This window comes from Salmo salar, chromosome 09, assembly GCF_965601325.2.
Source record: "Salmo salar chromosome 09, fSalSal1, whole genome shotgun sequence".
Lineage (NCBI taxonomy): Eukaryota > Metazoa > Chordata > Actinopteri > Salmoniformes > Salmonidae > Salmo > Salmo salar.
The window spans coordinates 111,501,216-111,520,067 of NC_138299.1; the positions used below are offsets into that span (position 1 = coordinate 111,501,216).

At 43.4% G+C, this 18,852-nt stretch overlaps 1 protein-coding gene across 1 annotated transcript in view; it reads left to right on the forward strand.

The window, feature by feature from the left end:
• Positions 1 to 707: 707 nt before the first annotated feature.
• LOC106612322 (cyclic nucleotide-gated cation channel) overlaps positions 708 to 18,852 on the forward strand; it is a 35,908-nt gene continuing 17,763 nt past the window's right edge. The window contains exons 1-4 of the mRNA XM_014213371.3: positions 708 to 814; positions 5,102 to 5,212; positions 5,641 to 5,820; positions 5,989 to 6,096. Coding sequence (XP_014068846.1) covers positions 708 to 814; positions 5,102 to 5,212; positions 5,641 to 5,820; positions 5,989 to 6,096 — 506 coding nt within the window. The remainder of the gene's footprint in view (positions 815 to 5,101; positions 5,213 to 5,640; positions 5,821 to 5,988; positions 6,097 to 18,852) is intronic.

Below are 18,852 nucleotides of genomic sequence, written 5' to 3' on the forward strand. Positions count from 1 at the left end.
TAAAGGTGAGTGCCTGAAAAATACCAAATTTTAGTTAAGGTATTTGTCTAGGGTTCCTCATTTCATCCCGCTAGTCCTTTCATCTTTACCTCTGTCTCTCTCCATCTCCCTTTCTCTCCCTCACGCTCTCTTTCCTCTCTCATTCTCACCCTCTCATTTTCTCCTCTCTCCCTTTCCCCCTCTCTCTCTCGTTCTCTCCCTCTCCTCTCTCCTTCTCCCCCTCTCTCTCCCTCTTTCCCCCTCTCTCCTTCTCTCCCTTTCCCCCCCTCCTTCTCTCCCTTTCCCCCCCTCCTTCTCTCCCTTTCCCCCCCTCCTTCTCTCCCTTTCCCCCCCCTTCTCTCCCTTTCCCCCCCCCCTCTCCCTCCCACCCTCCTCTCCCCCCCCTCTCACCCTTTCCCCCCCTCTCACCCTTTCCCCCTTCTCACCCTTTCCCCCCTCTCTCCCCTCTCCCTTTCCCCCCCCTCTCTCCTCTCCCTTCCCCCCCCTCTCTCCTCTCTCCCTTCCCCCCCTCTCTCTCCCCCTTCCCCCCCTCTCTCTCCCCCCTCTCCCTTTCGCTCTTTCGTTACTCATCCTATTCTTTGTGTCTGTGACCAGGCGGTTGCTATGGTTTCCAAGGTTGTCTCCATGGTGATGGCAGCTTGTTGGTTACAATTGGTTATGTTTCTGGATAATCCATGTCCTGGCTGACCTTCAACCTGTGTGTCTAGATGACGGGGCAGGTGTTGGGTGAGGGCACTGAGCTGGCGTCTCAGAGGCTGTCAGTGAAGACATGGCTGGACGAGGAATGTGAGAGAGCAGACAGCAACCTGAGTCGGTATGAACACACACACACTTATTTACCAGCAGCACACCACCCTGCATTCCACCGCTGACTTGGCTCAAATAAAATAAAATAAAACCACATTTTATTGGTCACATACACATATTTAGCAGATGTTATTTTGAGTGCAGTGAAATGCTGGTGTTCCTAGCTCCAACAGTGTAATGTTGGTGTTCCTAGCTCCAACAGTGTAATGCTGGTGTTCCTAGCTCCAACAGTGTAATGCTGGTGTTCCTAGCTCCAACAGTGAAATGGCAGTGTTCCTAGCTCCAACAGTGAACTGCTGGTGTTCCTAGCTCCAACAGTGAAATGCTGGTGTTCCTAACTCCAACAGTGAAATGCTGGTGTTCCTAGCTCCAACAGTGAAATGCTGGTGTTCCTAGCTCCAACAGTGAAATGCTGGTGTTCCTAGCTCCAACAGTGAAATGCTGGTGTTCCTACCTCCAACAATACAGTAATATCTAACAATTCACAACAATACTGTGACGTAGAAGTCCGTCACTGGCCGCAGGCAGCATTTGGTACTTTAACCCACGTACACATTCATCACTCCTCCCTGCTCCGTTATCAGATAAGTTAACAATATGGGTCGACACACAAGTTAACTTTTCTATCTTAGTACATACATTTCACACTTACATCAGTAACCGGTTATGGTATAAAGAAATAAACAGACAAGTGTACATATTTAATATAAGAAATATTTATTATACTTAGATGTTATGGATGAGCACGTTGTTTGTTTGTTCTGTTCCTCTCTCTCTCCATCTCTGTAGCTTCCGGGTATGCTGGATAAGGACCCGAGCTAAGGGAATGGGCTGACTTTGTAGTGCCTGTCCCGAATGGCTCATTAATGTAAATTGAGAGTATTGAAAGACACTATGTCAGCAGTGATGTAATTTTGTAAATGTTATATTGGGATATTGTTTCATAAAAAATGTGTTCCAATGTATATACTTTAGTATGTTTAGTTAAATGGAAAATGTAGATTTGAATAAGTAATTGCTTAATTAATTAGTGTTAATTGTTCTGAGGGGAGGGGCTACCCCTACAAAAGGAGCCTCTCTTTCAGTTCATGAGAAGTCATTTTGGATTGAACTGCGGATGGGGCAGCATTGTTTTTAGCTGTCCCATAAGGTATACGGTTGATGGCAGTACTGTTGTTTTTGTTTCTGGAATCACTATGTAAATAAACACCCAGAAGCACAGAAGAACTTTTGCGGCGCCGCCATCTTTTTATTTTCATAGAGGTTAGGTTTTCCAGTTTAGCCTTCTGGCCTACTCTGTTACAAATACACATCTAAAATAATGCCATTAAGAAATCTATAAATATTAGGACGAGCCATGTACACTACTGGTCGAGTTTTAGAACACCTACTCATTCAAGAGTTATTATATGTTTACTATTTTCTACATCAAAGCTATGAAATAACACATAAGCATCATGTAGTAACCAAAAAAGTGTTAAACAAATCAAAATAGATTTGAGATTCTTCAACTAGCCACCCTTTGCCTTGATAACAAATAGACACCCTTTGCACACTCTTGGCATTCTCTCAACCAGCTTCATGAGGTAGTCACCTGGAATGCATTTCAATTAACAGGTGTGCCTTAAGTTAATTTGTGGAATTTCTTTCCTTAATGTGTGTGAGCCAATCAGTTGTGTTGTGACAAGGTATGAGTGGTATACAGACGATAGCCCTATTTGGTAAAATACCAAGTCCATATTATGGCAAGAACAGCTCAAATAATCAAAGAGAAATGACAGTCCATTACTTTAGGACATGAAGGTCAGTCAATATGGAACATTTTAAGAACTTTGAAAGTTAAGTGCAGTTGCAAAAAAACATCAAGCGCTATGATGAAACTGGCTCTGAGGACCACCACAGGAATGGAAGACCCAGAGTTACCTCTGCTGCAGAGGATAAATTCAATAGTTACCAGCCTCAGAAATTGCAAAGTTCAAGTAACAGACACATCTCAACATCAATTGTTCAGATGAGACTGTGTGAATCAGGCCTTCATGGTCAAATTGCTGCAAAGAAACGACTAAAGGACACCAATATGAAGAACACATTTGCTTGGGCCAAGGAACATGAGTAATGGACATTAGACCGGTGGAAATTTGTCCTTTGGTCTGGAGTCCAAATTTGAGATTTTTAGTTCCAACTGCCGTGTCTTTGTGAGATGTGGTGTGGCTGAACGGATGATGTCTGCATGTGTATTTCCCACCGTAAAGCATGGAGGAGGTGTGATTGTGTGGGGGTGCTTTGCTTGCGACACTGTCTGTGATTTTTTTTATTTTTTTTTATAGAATTCAAGGTGCACTTAAGCATGGCTACTACAGCATTCAGCAGCGATACGCCATCCCATCTGGTTTGGGCTTAGTGGTACTATCATTTGTTTTTCAACAGGACAAGAACCTTTGACTTTTACCACATTTTTCTACGTTACAGCCTTATTCTAAAATGGATCACACAGTACCCCATAATGACAAAGCGAAAACAGGTTTTAAGAAATGTTAGAAAATTTATAAAGAATAAAAAACAGATACCTTATTTACATGAATATTCAGACCCTTTGCTATGAGACTCGAAATTGAGCTCAGGTGCATCCTGTTTCCATTGATCATCGGTGAGATGTTTCCACAACTTGATTAGAGTCCACCTGTGGTAAATTCAATTGATTGAAAATTATTTGGAAAAGCACAAACTCTGACAGACCTCCAGAGTTCCTCTGTGGAAATGAAAGAAACTTCCAGAAGGACAACAATCTCTGCAGCACTCCACCAATCAAGCCTTTATGGTAGAGTGGCCAGACGGAAGCCACTCCTAAGTAAAAGGCACATGACAGCCCACTTGGAGTTTGCCAAGACCATGAGAAACAAGATTCTCTGGTCTGATGACACCAAGATTGAACTCTTTGGCAAAACAATTAGCAAAAAAATCCAAAAAACAGTTTTTGCATTGTCATTTTTGGCTATTGTGTGTAGATTGATGAGGGGGGGAAAAAAAACATTTTAATTTTAGGCTCTAACATGACAAAATGTGGCAAAGTGCACTATATCCTGCAGTAGTTGAAGAGGATGGCCTTGGCTAGAGTAATGTTATATGAAATGAGTAAAATAATATGAAACATTATTCAAGTGACCAATGGATGTCTATCAGGTGTTTAACATAGCTACTAACAGGATGTCTATCAGGTGTTTAACATAGCTACTAACAGGATGTCTCTCAGGTCAGGTGTTTAACATAGCTACTAACAGGATGTCTATCAGGTGTTTAACATAGCTACTAACAGGATGTCTATCAGGTGCTTAACATAGCTACTAGCAGGATGTCTAGTAGGGGGGCGGGTTCAATGTACAATTTCCCAGTGGACATTTGATTAATTGTTCAGCAGCCACATGGCTTGGGGGTGGAAGCTGTTCAGCAGTCTGATGGCTTGGGGTTAGAAGCTGTTCAGCAGCCACATGGCTTGGGGATAGAAGCTGTTCAGCAGCCTCATGGCTTGGGGGTAGAAGCTGTTCAGCAGTCTGATGGCTTGGCGGTAGAAGCTGTTCAGCAGTCTGATGGCTTGGGGGTAGAAGCTGTTCAGCAGTCTGATGGCTTGGGGGTAGAAGCTGTTCAGCAGTCTGATGGCTTGGGGGGAGAAGCTGTTCAGCAGTCTGATGGCTTGGGGGGAGAAGCTGTTCAGCAGTCTGATGGCTTGGGGGGAGAAGCTGTTCAGCAGTCTGATGGCTTGGGGGGAGAAGCTGTTCAGCAGTCTGATGGCTTGGGGGTAGAAGTTGTTCAGCAGTATGATGGCTTGGGGGTAGAAGCTGTTCAGCAGTCTCATGGCTTGGGGGTGGAAGCTGTTCAGCAGTCTCATAGCTTGGGAGTAGAAGTTAAGGAGCCTTTTGGACGTAGACTTTGCGCTCCTTTATGGCTTGCCATGTCGTAGCAGAGAGAACAGTCTATGACTTGTGTCTTTGAACATTTTGGGAGCCTTCCTCTGAGTGTGCAAAGCTGTCATCAAGGCAAAAGGTGGCTACTTTGAAGAACCTAAAATCTAAAATATATTTTGATTAACACTTCTTTTGGTTACAACATGATTCCATATGTGTTCTTAGTTTTTATGTCTTCACTATTATTCTATAATATAGAAATTGTAAAAATAAAGAAAAACCCTGGAATGAGTAGGTGTGTCCAAACGTTTGACTGGTACTGTCACACACACACACACACACACACACACACACACACACATACTTATTTCTTTATCCTTCATGTATGCGTGTAGAGCCCAGTCTATGTGTGATGACACGTCGTCAGAACTACAACGGATGGCTGTCATTGACCGGAGAGGACTCACCTCCCAAAACTCCTTCAGAGGGAGAGGAGCCATGTCCAGGTGACACAGAAAACACTGCCATGTTGTCTGTTATATTCATATATAATGTTTATACACTGAACAAAAATAGAGATGCAACATGTAAAGTGTTGGTCCCATGTTTCATGAGCTGAATTAAAAAATCCTGAGGAGTATTTCTGTCTGTAGTAAAGCCCTTTTTGGAGGAAAAACTCATTCTGATTGGCTGAGCCTGGCTCCCCAGTGGGTGAGCCTATGCTCTCCAATGCCCACCAATGGCTGCGCCCCTTCCCAGTCATGAAATCCGTAGAGTCGGGCCTAATGAAATTATTTCAATTGACTGATTTCCTTATATGAACTGCGTTTATATAATTTTTGTTTCAGTATAAATAATATGTCAATATTTTCTAACATAGTAAAATACAATGTTATATCACAATATCCTAATATACACGTGTGTGTGTTTCCAGGTTGGTCAGCATGGTGGTGACTTTGAGAGAGTGGGCTCATAAGAGTTTGGTTGAGGAGCAAGAGAGACCTGATTCGTTCCTGGAAAGGTTCCGAGGCCCCGATCTGCAGGCTCCGCCCAGCAGGATCAGCCAATCACGACCGGATGCTGAGCCCACGGACCACAACGATCACATACACACGTATGACACTCCGTATAATTACCCAATTTCTGATTTACTAGAAATAGTGACATTTCATACCACTGTCAGCTGACAAACACAGCCAAGCAATTCCACTCTTCCCCTCTTGCTCTCTCTCTCTCCCTACACCTCTCTGTCACTCACTTCCTCTCACCCCCCTTCCTGCAGTAAGAGTCCAGGTATGTTGATATTATCTCCAGCTGATGATATCTATTACCACTGGCTCCTCATCATCTCGACTGCTGTGCTCTACAACTGGTGTCTCCTGGTGGCCAGGTATGGCAGCACACTTCTCTCCTTTTATACAACATTATTGTTGTGAACGTTGTAAGACTTCTGAGTCGTTTTACGTAGGTCAGGATTTAATCCAAGGCATTTTTCAGAGCAGCGCGCTAGACAGCTGACAATCAAGGCATTTTTCAGAGCAACGCGCTAGACAGCTAACAATCAAGGCATTTTGCTCCACCTTTAAAAGTCTGTTAGGGACTGTATGTTATTTATACTGAACAAAAATATAAAAGCAACATGCAACAATTTCAAGTACTTTGCTGAGTTACAGTTCATATAAGGAAATCAGTCAATTTATATAAATTCATTAGGCCCTAATCTATGGATTTCACATGACTGGCAGTGGTGTAGCCATGGGTGGGCCTGGGAGGTAGCCAGACCCACCCACTGGGTAGCCAGGCCCAGCCAATCAGAATTAGTTTTTCCCCACAAATGGGATATATTTCAGCATTCATCCCCCCCGACGATCCCGCGGGTGCAGCTGTGTAATGATCATGATGTTTAATCATCTTGATATGCCAAGTGGCTGGGTTATCTTGACAAAGGATAAAATGTTCACTAACAGGAATGTAATCAAATTTGTGCACAACATTTTAGACAAATAATCTTTGTGCATATGGAATATTTCTGGGATTTTTTCATTTCAGCTCATAAAACATGGGACCAGCACTTTACATTGTAGCAAGATCAAGGGTGTGGGGTTTCCACATCACCAAGTTCAATGACAAAACAGGCACCAGTAGCACAAATAGAATGCAAAGGGGAAGTTTATTAGGGATGTTGGTACTGCGCTCACCTGGTTTAGATGTGCCTCCCACTCACTCTCATGGATCACAAAATCACCGTTGTACACCACCGCGTACTTCCGATAGGGTCAGAGAACCCGGTCCATCAACCTCTGGAAGGTGGCCAGGGCCTTTTGCAGTCCAAAGGGCAGCTTCTTATAATGGAACAGACCATCCGGGGTGGCAAAAGCAGTTTTATACCATGCCTTGGGAGCTAAGGGCACCTGTCAATAATCCTTTGTCAGGTCAAGCACGCTGATAAATCGGGCGGTCCCTAGCCGTTCTATTAGTTCATCAAGTCGGGGCATGAGGTAGGTGTCGAACTTTGAGATTTAATTTACCTTCCTAAAATCCTTACAGAATTGAATGGTGCCGTCTGGTTTCGGCACCAACACTATGGGGCTGCCCCACTCACTACTTAGCTCTTCGATTATATCAGCTTCCAACATCGTTTAAACCTCAGTCCTGACAGCCTCTCTCCTTGCTTCCGGTATGTGGTAGGGTCTCAACTCCACCTTTTTCCCGGGTTTGGTGATGATGCGGTGCAGTACCAGATCGGTGTGTCCTGGTTCACTGGAGAACACATCCAGGTTTCGGCCGACCAACTCCCTCAGTTCCTGCTTCTGAGCTTGGCTCAGCTGCTCCCCCATTGGCACCTCCGCCGGCTCGGTCTCTATGGTAGCCTTCTTCTGGGAAATAGAGTAGAGCACGTCACAGGCATTCCATTTCTTTAGCAGATTCACATGCTAAATCTGGGCCAAAAACTGGGCCAAAAACTTACATTCTGAGGTGGGCACCAACACCAACACTTTGTCTCCGGGCTAAAAGTTCCTCTGTTGTACACCCTCGCTTGGGCCTCTTGGGCCTCCAGCATGTGTTCCTGTACCAGGGGCCACAGGGTTGCCATCCTCTCTCTCTCATGTCTACTACCTGTTCCACCAAGTTTATCCCTTCTTCTGGTGTCTCTCCCACCTCTCTGACTTCCTCCTCCCTTCTGGTTACCTCGGTTCCACACATCTCCGGACATACTGGTCCACAGTTGGCGGTACGTCGGGAAATCCCGTCTGATCAGGACCGGCACAGGCAGGTTTGGGACGACTCCCACTGGTCCCGTGTGTTGTCCCTTTGTGGTCTGTAGGTGGAGGAGTATGGTAGGGTAGTCCTTGGTCTCACAGTTTATGCACGTAATGGCCACAGTGTCAGTCAGGTTCAGGGACCGGGCAAAGTCAGGTCGGATCAAGGTCATCATACTCCCGGAGTCCAAAAGTGCCGTGGTGTCCTTTCCGTTGGCTCTTACCCGGGTGACAGGGGAAGAACCACTCTCCTCAGCCCAGCATGCCCTCAGTAGGCCACAGGGATGCCCGGTGGCTACCTCACTGGCTGAGGCCGAAGGCATCGGGACATCGCAGACTGCACAGTTCCAGGCGATGTGTCCCAGCTCACCACACCGTAGCACTTCCTGCTGTCCAGGTTCAGGAAGAGGCGTCGTCTCAGGGAGCTGGCTGTCGGTTGGTTCATCCCCCACCCTGGGGTTCCGGCCTTGTCCGCCTTCCTTTTCCGCTCCTTTGAGCGAGTGGAGGGGTCCGCCTTCCGCTCCTTGGAGCGAGTGGAGGGGTCCGCCTTCCGCTCCTTTGGGCGAGTGGAGGGGTCCGCCTTCCTTTTCCGCTCCTTTGGGCGAGTGGAGGGGTCCGCCTTCCTTTTCCGCTCCTTTGGGCGAGTGGAGGGGTCTGCCTTCCTTTTCTGCTCCTTTGAGCGAGTGTAGGGTTCTACCTTCCTTTTCCGCTCCTTTAGGCGAGTGGAGGGTTCTTGCCTTCCTTTTTCGCTCCTTTGGGCGAGTGGAGGTTTCTGCCTTCTGTGGTTGTCCACTGCGCAGGACCTCCTTCAACCGGTTCCACCAGCTTATCTGCACTCTGCGGGTTAGCTTGGCTGGCTAACTGTTTAGCTTCGAATGGGAGAGAGCATATACATTTATCTATGACCACTTTCTCAATGGTCATGAGTGTCAGGGGTTCAGCAATTAGCCAGCTCTTGGCCAGCCTAATTAGATCATGCATTTGTGATCAGGGGATGTTGTAAGATCATATGGCCAATCATGGAATCTTTGTGTGCTGCTAATCAGGGTGTAGCCATACCTGCACATGATTTCCTTTTTCAGCACCTCGTAATGCATCGACTGGTCAACCGTCAGATTGTGTTGCAAAATCAACCCTCCCTGAACGCTTGGAAATCCCTAAATAATAATTAAATCAAAGTGGATAGCAGAGAACATGCCTAACCTGCTGTTCTTTGGTTTGCAAGCATTACATGCCAAAGTAGGCAGAAGGTTGTAGATTTGCAGATCACCGCTGACAAGGGTTGGGGTGAAAAGATAGCCACTATAAAGCACTGCTTGAATCTTTCAACTTATTTGCGTCCGAGAAAAAAATTGCCTTTTATAAATGTATTTCATGCAATTCTACATGACTGGGGAGAAGCAGAATCTATTTTAATATCACAACAGAGCATGACAATGAGTGAGCACATGCTGCAGCACCGGAAATGTTTTGATTTCTATACATGCTATTGTTAAAAAGAGTCTAAGTTTGGAACAGTGATGAAGTTATCTGATGTCTAAATCCTGGCTTAGGAAGGCCACCAACAATTCTGAAATTTCCATCCCCAACTACAACATTTTCCGTTAAGATAGAACTGCCAAAGGGGGAGGAGTTGCAATCTACTGCAGAGATAGCCAGCAGAGTTCTGTCATACTATCCAGGTCTGTGCCGAGCTTCTACTTTTAAAAATCCTCCTTTCCAGAAATAAGTCTCTCACTGTTGCCAATTGTTATAAACCCCCCTCAGCCCCCAGCTGTGCCATGGACACCATATGTGAATTGATTGCCCCCCCATCTATCTTCAGAGTTTGTACTGTTAGGTGAACTAAACTGGGATATGCTTAGCACCCCGGCCATCCTACAATCTAAGATATATGCCCTCAATCTCACACAAATTATCAAGGAACCTACCAGGTTCAACCCTATCCTGGAAGGATATTGACCTCATCCCATCAGTAGAGGATGGCTGGTTGTTCTTTAAAAGTGCTTTCCTCACCATCTTAAATAAGCATGCCCCATTCAAAAAAATTAGAACTAAGAACAGATACAATTGAAGTCAGAAGTTTACATACACCTTAGCCAAATACATTTAACCTCAGTTTTTCACAATTCCTGACATTTAATCATAGTAACAATTCCCTGTCTTAGGTGAGTTAGGATCACCACTTTATTTTAAGAATGTGAAATGTCAGAATAATAGTACAGAAAATGATTTATTTCAGCTTTTATTTCTTTCATCACATTCCCAGTGAGTCAGAAGTTTACATACACTCAATTAGTATTTGGTAGCATTGCCTTTAAATTGTTTAACTTGGGTCAAACTTTTCAGGTAGGCTTCCACAAGCTTCCCACAATAAGTTGGGTGAATTTTGGCCCATTCCTCCTGACAGAGCTGGTGTAACTGAGTCAGGTTTTTAGGCCTCCTTGCTCGCACACACTTTTTCAGTTCTACCCACACATTTTCTATAGGGTTGATGTCAGGGTTTTCTGATGGCCAATACCAATACCTTTACTTTGTTGTCCTTAAGCCACAACTTTGGAAGTATGCTTGGGGTCATTGTCCATTTGGAAGACCATTTGCGACCAAGCTTTAACTTCCTGTCTGGTGTCTTGAGATGCAGCTTCAATATATCCACATAATTTTCCTGCCTCATGATACCATCTATTTTGTGAAGTGCACCAGTCCCTCCTGCAGCAAAGCACCCCCACAACATGATGCTTCACGGTTGGGATGGTGTTCTTCAGCTTGCAAGTGTCCCCCTTTTCCCTCCAAACATAATGATGGTCATTATGGCCAAACAGTTCTATTTTTGTTTCATCAGACCAGAGGATATTTCTCCAAAAAGTACGATCTTTGTCCCCATGTGCAGTTGCACATCATAGTCTGGCTTTTTTATGGCGGTTTTGGAGCATTGGATCTTCCTTGCTGAGCTGTCTTTCAGGTTATGTCGATATAGGACTCATTTTACTGTGGATATAGATACTTTTGTACCTGTTTCCTCCAGCATCTTCACAAGGTCCTTTGCTGCTGTTCTGGGATTGATTTGCACTTTTCGCACCAAAGTACGTTCATCTCTAGGAGACAGAACGCGTCTCCTTCCTGAGCGATATGACAGCTGTGTGGTCCCATGGTGTTTATACTTGCATATTATTGTTTGTACAGATGAATGTGGTACCTTCAGCCATTTGGAAATTGCTCCCAAGGACAAACCAGACTTGTGGAGGTCTACATTTTTTTTGTCTGAGGTCTTGTCTGATTTCTTTAGATTTTTCATTATGTCAAGCAAAGAGGCACTGAGTTTGAAGGTAGGCCTTAAAATACTACATCCACAGGTGCACACCTCCAATTGACTCAAATTATGTCAATTATCCTATCAGAAGCTTCTAAAGCCATGACATAATTTTCTGGAATTTTCCAAGCTGTTTAACAGCACAGTCAACTTAGTGTATGTAAACTTTTGACCCACTGGAATTGTGATACAGTGAATTATAAGTGAAATAATCTGTCTGTAAACAATTGTTGGGAAAATGACTTGTGTCATGCTCAAAGTAGATGTCCTAACCGACTTGCCAAAACTATAGTTTATTAACAAGACATTTTTGAAGCGGTTGAAAAATGAGTTTTAATGACTCCAACCTAAGTGTATGGAAACTTCTGACTTCAACTGTATAAAGAGCCGTTGTGTTGAACACTGTGCGATGTTTAGCAGTGAGAATGGCAGAATGGTGAGCTTACTAAATGACTGAGAGTTTTACTGTGTGATATTAGGTTGCTTCTTGTGTAAATATTTTCCGTCTGGATTTTAACGATTTGTATATGTAATTTTATATGTAATTTACTCAAATGTGATAATTTACCAGGGTCCTGTTCACCAGGGCACACCATAACTAAATGTTAAATCATTTTGCTACCCAAAAAAAGTAAATGAGCGTTTCTTATTGGACAAGTTAAAGAGTGTTTTCAGCCGTTTTCTTCTGTTATGTGCCTGCTGAACACAATCCCGATTTCTAATGTATTTAAGAAGTCATTTGTAAATCATGTTGAAGAAACTTGATGTTCACCCCAGACCTCACTGCCCTTGACCAGCACAAAAACATAATGTGTTGTATTGCATTAGCATCGAATTACCCCCGCGATATGCAACTTTTCAGGGAAGTCAGGAACCAAAATACAAAGTTAGTTAGGAAAGCAAAGGCTAGCTTTTTACACAAAAGTTTGCATCCTTTAGCACTAATTTCAAAAAGTTTTGGGACAATATAAAGTCCACGGAGGATAAGAGCACCTCCTCCCAGCTGCCCACTGCACTGAGGCTAGGAAACACTGTCACCACCAAAAAATCTACGATAATCGAACATTTCAAAAAGCATTTTTCCACAGCTGGCCATGCTTTCCACCTGGCTACCCCTACCCCGGCCAACAGCTCTGCACGCCCCACAGCAACTTGCCCAAGCCCCCCCCCTGCTTTTCCTTCACCCAAATCCAGATAGCGGATGTTCTGAAAGAGCTACAAAATCTGGATCCCTACAAAATAGCTGGGCTTGACAATCTGGACTCTCTCTTTCTAAAATTATACGCCAACAATTTTGCAACCCCTATTACTAGCCTGTTCAACCTCTCTTTCGTATCGTCTGAGATCCCTAAAGATTGGAAAGCTGCCGCAGTCATCCCCCTCTTGAAAGGGCAAGACACTCTAGACCCAAACTGTTATAGACCTATATCCATCCTGCCCTGCCTTTCTAAAGTCTTCAAAAGCCAAGTTAACAAACAGATCACCGACCATTTTGAATCCCACCGTCCCTTCTCCACTATGCAATCTGGTTTCCGAGCTGGTCATGGGTGCACCTCAGCCACGCTCAAGGTCCTAAACAATATCATAACTGCCATCGATAAAACACAGTACTGTGCAGCCGTCTTCATTGACCTGGCCAAGGCTTTCGACTCTGTCAATCACCACATTCTTATCGGCAGACTCAATAGCCTTGGCTTCTCAAATGACTGCCTCGCCTGGTTCACTAACTACTTCTCAGATAGAGTTCAGTGTGTCAAATCGGAGGGCCTGATGTCCGGACCTCTGGCAGTCTCTATGGGGGTGCCACAGGGTTCAAATCTCGGGCCAACTCTTTTCTCTGTATACATCAATGATATCGCTCTTGCTGCTGCTGACTCTTTGATCCACCTCTACGCAGACGACACCATTCTGTATATGTCTTGCCCTTCTTTGGACACTGTGTTAACCTGTTAGGGCTAGGGGGCAGTATTTGCACGGCTGGATAAAAAGATGTACCCGATTTAATCTGGTTACTAATCCTACCCAGTAACGAGAATATGCATATACTTATTATATATGGATAGAAAACACTCTAAAGTTTCTAAAACTGTTTGAATGGTGTCTGTGAGTATAACAGAACTCATTTGGCAGGCAAAACCCTGAGACATTTTCTGACAGGAAGTGGATACCTGATGTGTTGTATTACCTTTAAACCTATGCCATTGAAAAACACAGGGGCTGAGGAATATTTTGGCACTTCCTATTGCTTCCACTAGATGTCACCAGCCTTTACAAAGTATTTTGAGTCTTCTGGAGGGAGATCTGACCGAACAAGAGCCATGGAACGATGATGGCCCATTAGACACCTGGCGCGCGAGTTCATGTTGGGTACCCTCGTTCCAATACGTTATAAAAGAGAATGCATTCGTCCACCTTGAATATTATTCATGTTCTGGTTAAAAAAGGCCCTAATGATTTATGCTATACAACGTTTGACATGTTTGAACGAACGGAAATATATTTTTTCCCCTCGTTCATGAAGTGAAGTCCGGCGGGCTTAGATCATGTGCTAACAAGACGGAGATTTTTGGACATAAATGATGAGCTTTTTTGAACAAAACTACATTCGTTATGGACCTGTGATACCTGGAAGTGACATCTGATGAAGAGAATCAAAGGTAATGGATTATTTACATAGTATTTTCGATTTTAGATCTCCCCAACATGACGGCTTGTCTGTATCGCAACGCGTATTTTTCTGGGCGCAGTGCTCAGATTATTGCAAAGTGTGATTTCCCAGTAAGGTTATTTTTAAATCTGGCAAGTTGATTGCGTTCAAGAGATGTAAATCTATAATTCTTGCATCCCACCTAGCCCATAGAGGTTAACCTCTATGGGCTAGGTGGGACGCAAGCGTCCCACCCGTGGTGCACTCCATCAACAGCAGGTGCATTTCAAGAGCGGCAAATTTGAATCCAAATAAATGTCCAAATTCAAATTTTTCAAACATACAACTATTTTACACCCTTTGAAAGATAAACATCTCCTTAATCTAACCACGTTTTACGATTTCAAAAAGGTTTTACGGCGAAAGCATACATTTAGAGTATGTTAGGACAGTACATTTACAAGAGTTGTGTGTAATGTTGTGCCATTTCAAAGACAGGCGTCACCAAAACCATAAAATCAGCTAAAATTATGCACTAACCTTTTACAATCTCCAACAGATGACACTCCTAGGACATTGTGTTAGACAATGCATGCATTTTTAGTTCTATCAAGTTCATATTTATATCCAAAAACAGCGTTTTACTGTGGCGTTGATGTTCAGGAAATCGTTTCCCTCCAATAACCGGCATTCAAGTCAGCACCACAAATTAACCTCTATGGGCTAGGTGGGACGCCTGCGTCCCCCCCGTGGTGCACTCCATCAACAGCAGGTGCATTTCAAGAGCGGCAAATTTGAATCCAAATAAATGTCAAAATTCTAATTTTTCAAACATACAACTATTTTACACCCTTTGAAAGATAAACATCTCCTTAATCTAACCACGTTTTACGATTTCAAAAAGGTTTTACGGCGAAAGCATAAATTTAGAGTATGTTAGGACAGTACATTTACAAGAGTTGTGTGTAATGTTTTGTGAATTCAAAGACAGGGTCACCAAAACCATAAAACCAGCTAAAATGATGCACTAACCTTTTACAATCTCCATCAGATGACACTCCTAGGACATTGTGTTAGACAATGCATGCATTTTTAGTTCTATCAAGTTCATATTTATATCCAAAAACAGCGTTTTACTGTGGCGTTGATGTTCAGGAAATCGTTTCCCTCCAATAACCGGCATTCAAGTCAGCACCACAAATTAACCTCTATGGGCTAGGTGGGACGCCTGCGTCCCCCCCGTGGTGCACTCCATCAACAGCAGGTGCATTTCAAGAGCGGCAAATTTGAATCCAAATAAATGTCAAAATTCTAATTTTTCAAACATACAACTATTTTACACCCTTTGAAAGATAAACATCTCCTTAATCTAACCACGTTTTACGATTTCAAAAAGGTTTTACGGCGAAAGCATAAATTTAGAGTATGTTAGGACAGTACATTTACAAGAGTTGTGTGTAATGTTTTGTGAATTCAAAGACAGGGTCACCAAAACCATAAAACCAGCTAAAATGATGCACTAACCTTTTACAATCTCCATCAGATGACACTCCTAGGACATTATGTTAGACAATGCATGCATTTTTAGTTCTATCAAGTTCATATTTATATCCAAAAACAGCGTTTTACTATGGCATTGATGTTGAGGAAATCGTTTCCCTCCAATAACCGGCAGTCAAGTCAGCATCACAAATTAAATAATTAAAATTAGAAAACATTGGTAAAATATTATATTGTCATTTAAAGAATTATAGATTTACATCTCTTGAACGCAATCAACTTGCCAGATTTAAAAATAACCTTACTGGGAAATCACACTTTGCAATAATCTGAGCACTGCGCCCAGAAAAATACGCGTTGCGATACAGACTAGTCGTCATGTTGGGGAGATCTAAAATCGAAAATACTATGTAAATAATCCATTACCTTTGATTCTCTTCATCAGATGTCACTTCCAGGTATCACAGGTCCATAACGAATGTAGTTTTGTTCAAAAAAGCTCATCATTTATGTCCAAAAATCTCCGTCTTGTTAGCACATGATATAAGCCCGCCGGACTTCACTTCATGAACGAGGGGAAAAAATATATTTACGTTCGTTCAAACATGTCAAACGTTGTATAGCATAAATCATTAGGGCCTTTTTTAACCAGAACATGAATAATATTCAAGGTGGACGAATGCATACTCTTTTATAACGTATTGGAACGAGGGTACCCAACATGAACTCGCGCGCCAGGTGTCTAATGGGCCATCATCGTTCCATGGCTCTTGTTCGGTCAGATCTCCCTCCAGAAGACTCAAAACACTTTGTAAAGGCTGGTGACATCTAGTGGAAGCAATAGGAAGTGCCAAAATATTCCTCAGCCCCTGTGTTTTTCAATGGCATAGGTTTAAAGGTAATACAACACATCAGGTATCCACTTCCTGTAAGAAAATGTCTCAAGGTTTTGCCTGCCAAATGAGTTCTGTTATACTCACAGACACCATTCAAACAGTTTTAGAAACTTTAGAGTGTTTTCTATCCATATATAATAAGTATATGCATATTCTAGTTACTGGGTAGGATTAGTAACCAGATTAAATCGGGTACATTTTTTTATCCAGCCGTGCAAATACTGCCCCCTAGCCCTAACAGGTTAACAAACCTCCAAACAAGCTTCAATGACATACAATACTCGTTCTGTGGCCTCCAACTTCTCTTAAATGCTAGTAAAACTAAATGCATACTCTTCAACCGATCGCTGCCCGCACCTGCCCGCCCGTCCAGCATCACTACTCTGGACAGTTTTGACTTAGAATATATGGACAACTACAAATACCTAGGTGTCTGTTTAGACTGTAAACTCTCCTTCCAGAATCACATTAAGCATCTCCACCCAAAATTAAATCTAGAATCGGCTTCCTATTTTGCAACAAAGGCTCCTTCACTCATGTTGCCAAATATACCCTCGTAAAACTGACTATCCTACCGATCCTTGACTTCGGCGATGTCATTTACAAAATAGCCTCCAACACCCTACTCAGCAAATTGGATGTAGTCTATCACAGTGCCATCCGTTTTGTCACCAAAGCCCCATATACTACCCACTGCTGCAACTTGTATGCTCTCGTTGGCTTTCCCTCGCTACATATTTGTCACCAAACCCACTGGCTCCAGGTCATCTATAAGTCTTTGCTAGGTAAAGCCCCGCCTTATCTCAGCTCACAGGTCACCATAGCATCACTCACCCGTAGCATGCGCTCCAGCAGGTATATTTCACTGGTCATCCCCAAAGTCAAAACCTACTTTGGCCGCCTTTCCTTCCAGTTCTCTGCTGCCAATGACTGGAACAAATTGCAAAAACTGCTGAAGCTGGAGACTTACAGTGAGGGAAAAAAGTATTTGATCCCCTGCTGATTTTGTACGTTTGCCCACTGACAAAGAAATGATCAGTCTATAATTTTAATGGTAGGTTTATTTGAACAGTGAGAGACAGAATAACAACAAAAAAATCCATAAAAACGCATTGCAAAAATGTTATAAATTGATTAGCATTTTAATGAGGGAAATAAGTATTTGACCCCCTCTCAATCAGAAAGATTTCTGGCTCCCAGGTGTCTTTTATACAGGTAATGAGCTGAGATTAGGAGCAAACTCTTAAAGGGAGTGCTCCTAATCTCCGTTTGTTAACTGTCCACAGAAGCAATCAATCAATCAGATTCCAAACTCTCCACCATGGCCAAGACCAAAGAGCTCTCCAAGGATGTCAGGGACAAGATTGTAGACCTACACGAGGCTGGAATGGGCTACAAGACAATCGCCAAGCAGCTTGGTGAGAAGGTGACAACAGTTGGTGCGATTATTCACAAATGGAAGAAACACAAAATAACTGTCAATATCCCTCGGCCTGGGGCTCCATGCAAGATCTCACCTCGTGGAGTTGCAATGATCATGAGAACGGTGAGGAATCAGCCCAGAACTACACGGGAGGATCTTGTCAATGATGTCAAGGCAGCTGGGACCATAGTCACCAAGAAAACAATTGGTAACACACTACGCCGTGAAGGACTGAAATCCTGCAGCGCCCGCAAGGTCCCCCTGCTCAAGAAAGCACATATACATGCCCATCTGAAGTTTGCCATGAACATCTGAATGATTCAGAGGACAACTGGGTGAAAGTGTTGTGGTCAGATGAGACCAAAATGGAGCTCTTTGGCATCAAATCAACTCGCCGTGTTTGGAGGAGGAGGAATGCTGCCTATGACCCCAAGAACACCATTCCCATCGTCAAACATGGAGGTGGAAACATTATGCTTTGGGGGTGTTTTTCTGCTAAGGGGACAGGACAACTTCACCGCATCAAAGGCACGATGGACGGGGCCATGTACCGTCAAATCTTGGGTGAGAACCTCCTTCCCTCAGCCAGGGCATTGAAAATGGGGCGTGGATGTGTATTCCAGCATGACAATGACCCAAAACACATGGCCAAAACAACAAAGGAGTGGCTTAAGAAGAAGCACATTAAGGTCCTGGATTGGCCTAGCCAGTCTCCAGACCTTAATCCCATAGAAAATCTGTGGAGGGAGCTGAAGGTTCGAGATGCCAAATGTCAGCCTCGAAACCTTGACTTGGAGAAGATCTGCAAAGAGGAGTGGGACAAAATCCCTCCTGAGATGTGTGCAAACCTGGTGGCCAACTACAAGAAATGTCTGACCTCTGTGATTGCCAACAAGGGTTTTGCCACCAAGTACTTAGTCATGTTTTGCAGAGGGGTCAAATTTCCCTCATTAAAATACAAATAATTTTCTAACATTTTTGACATCCGTTTTTCTGGATTTTTGTTGTTGTTATTCTGTCTCTCACTGTTCAAATAAACCTACCATTAAAATTATAGACTGATCATTTCTTTGTCATTGGGCAACCGTACAAAATCAGCAGGGGATCAAA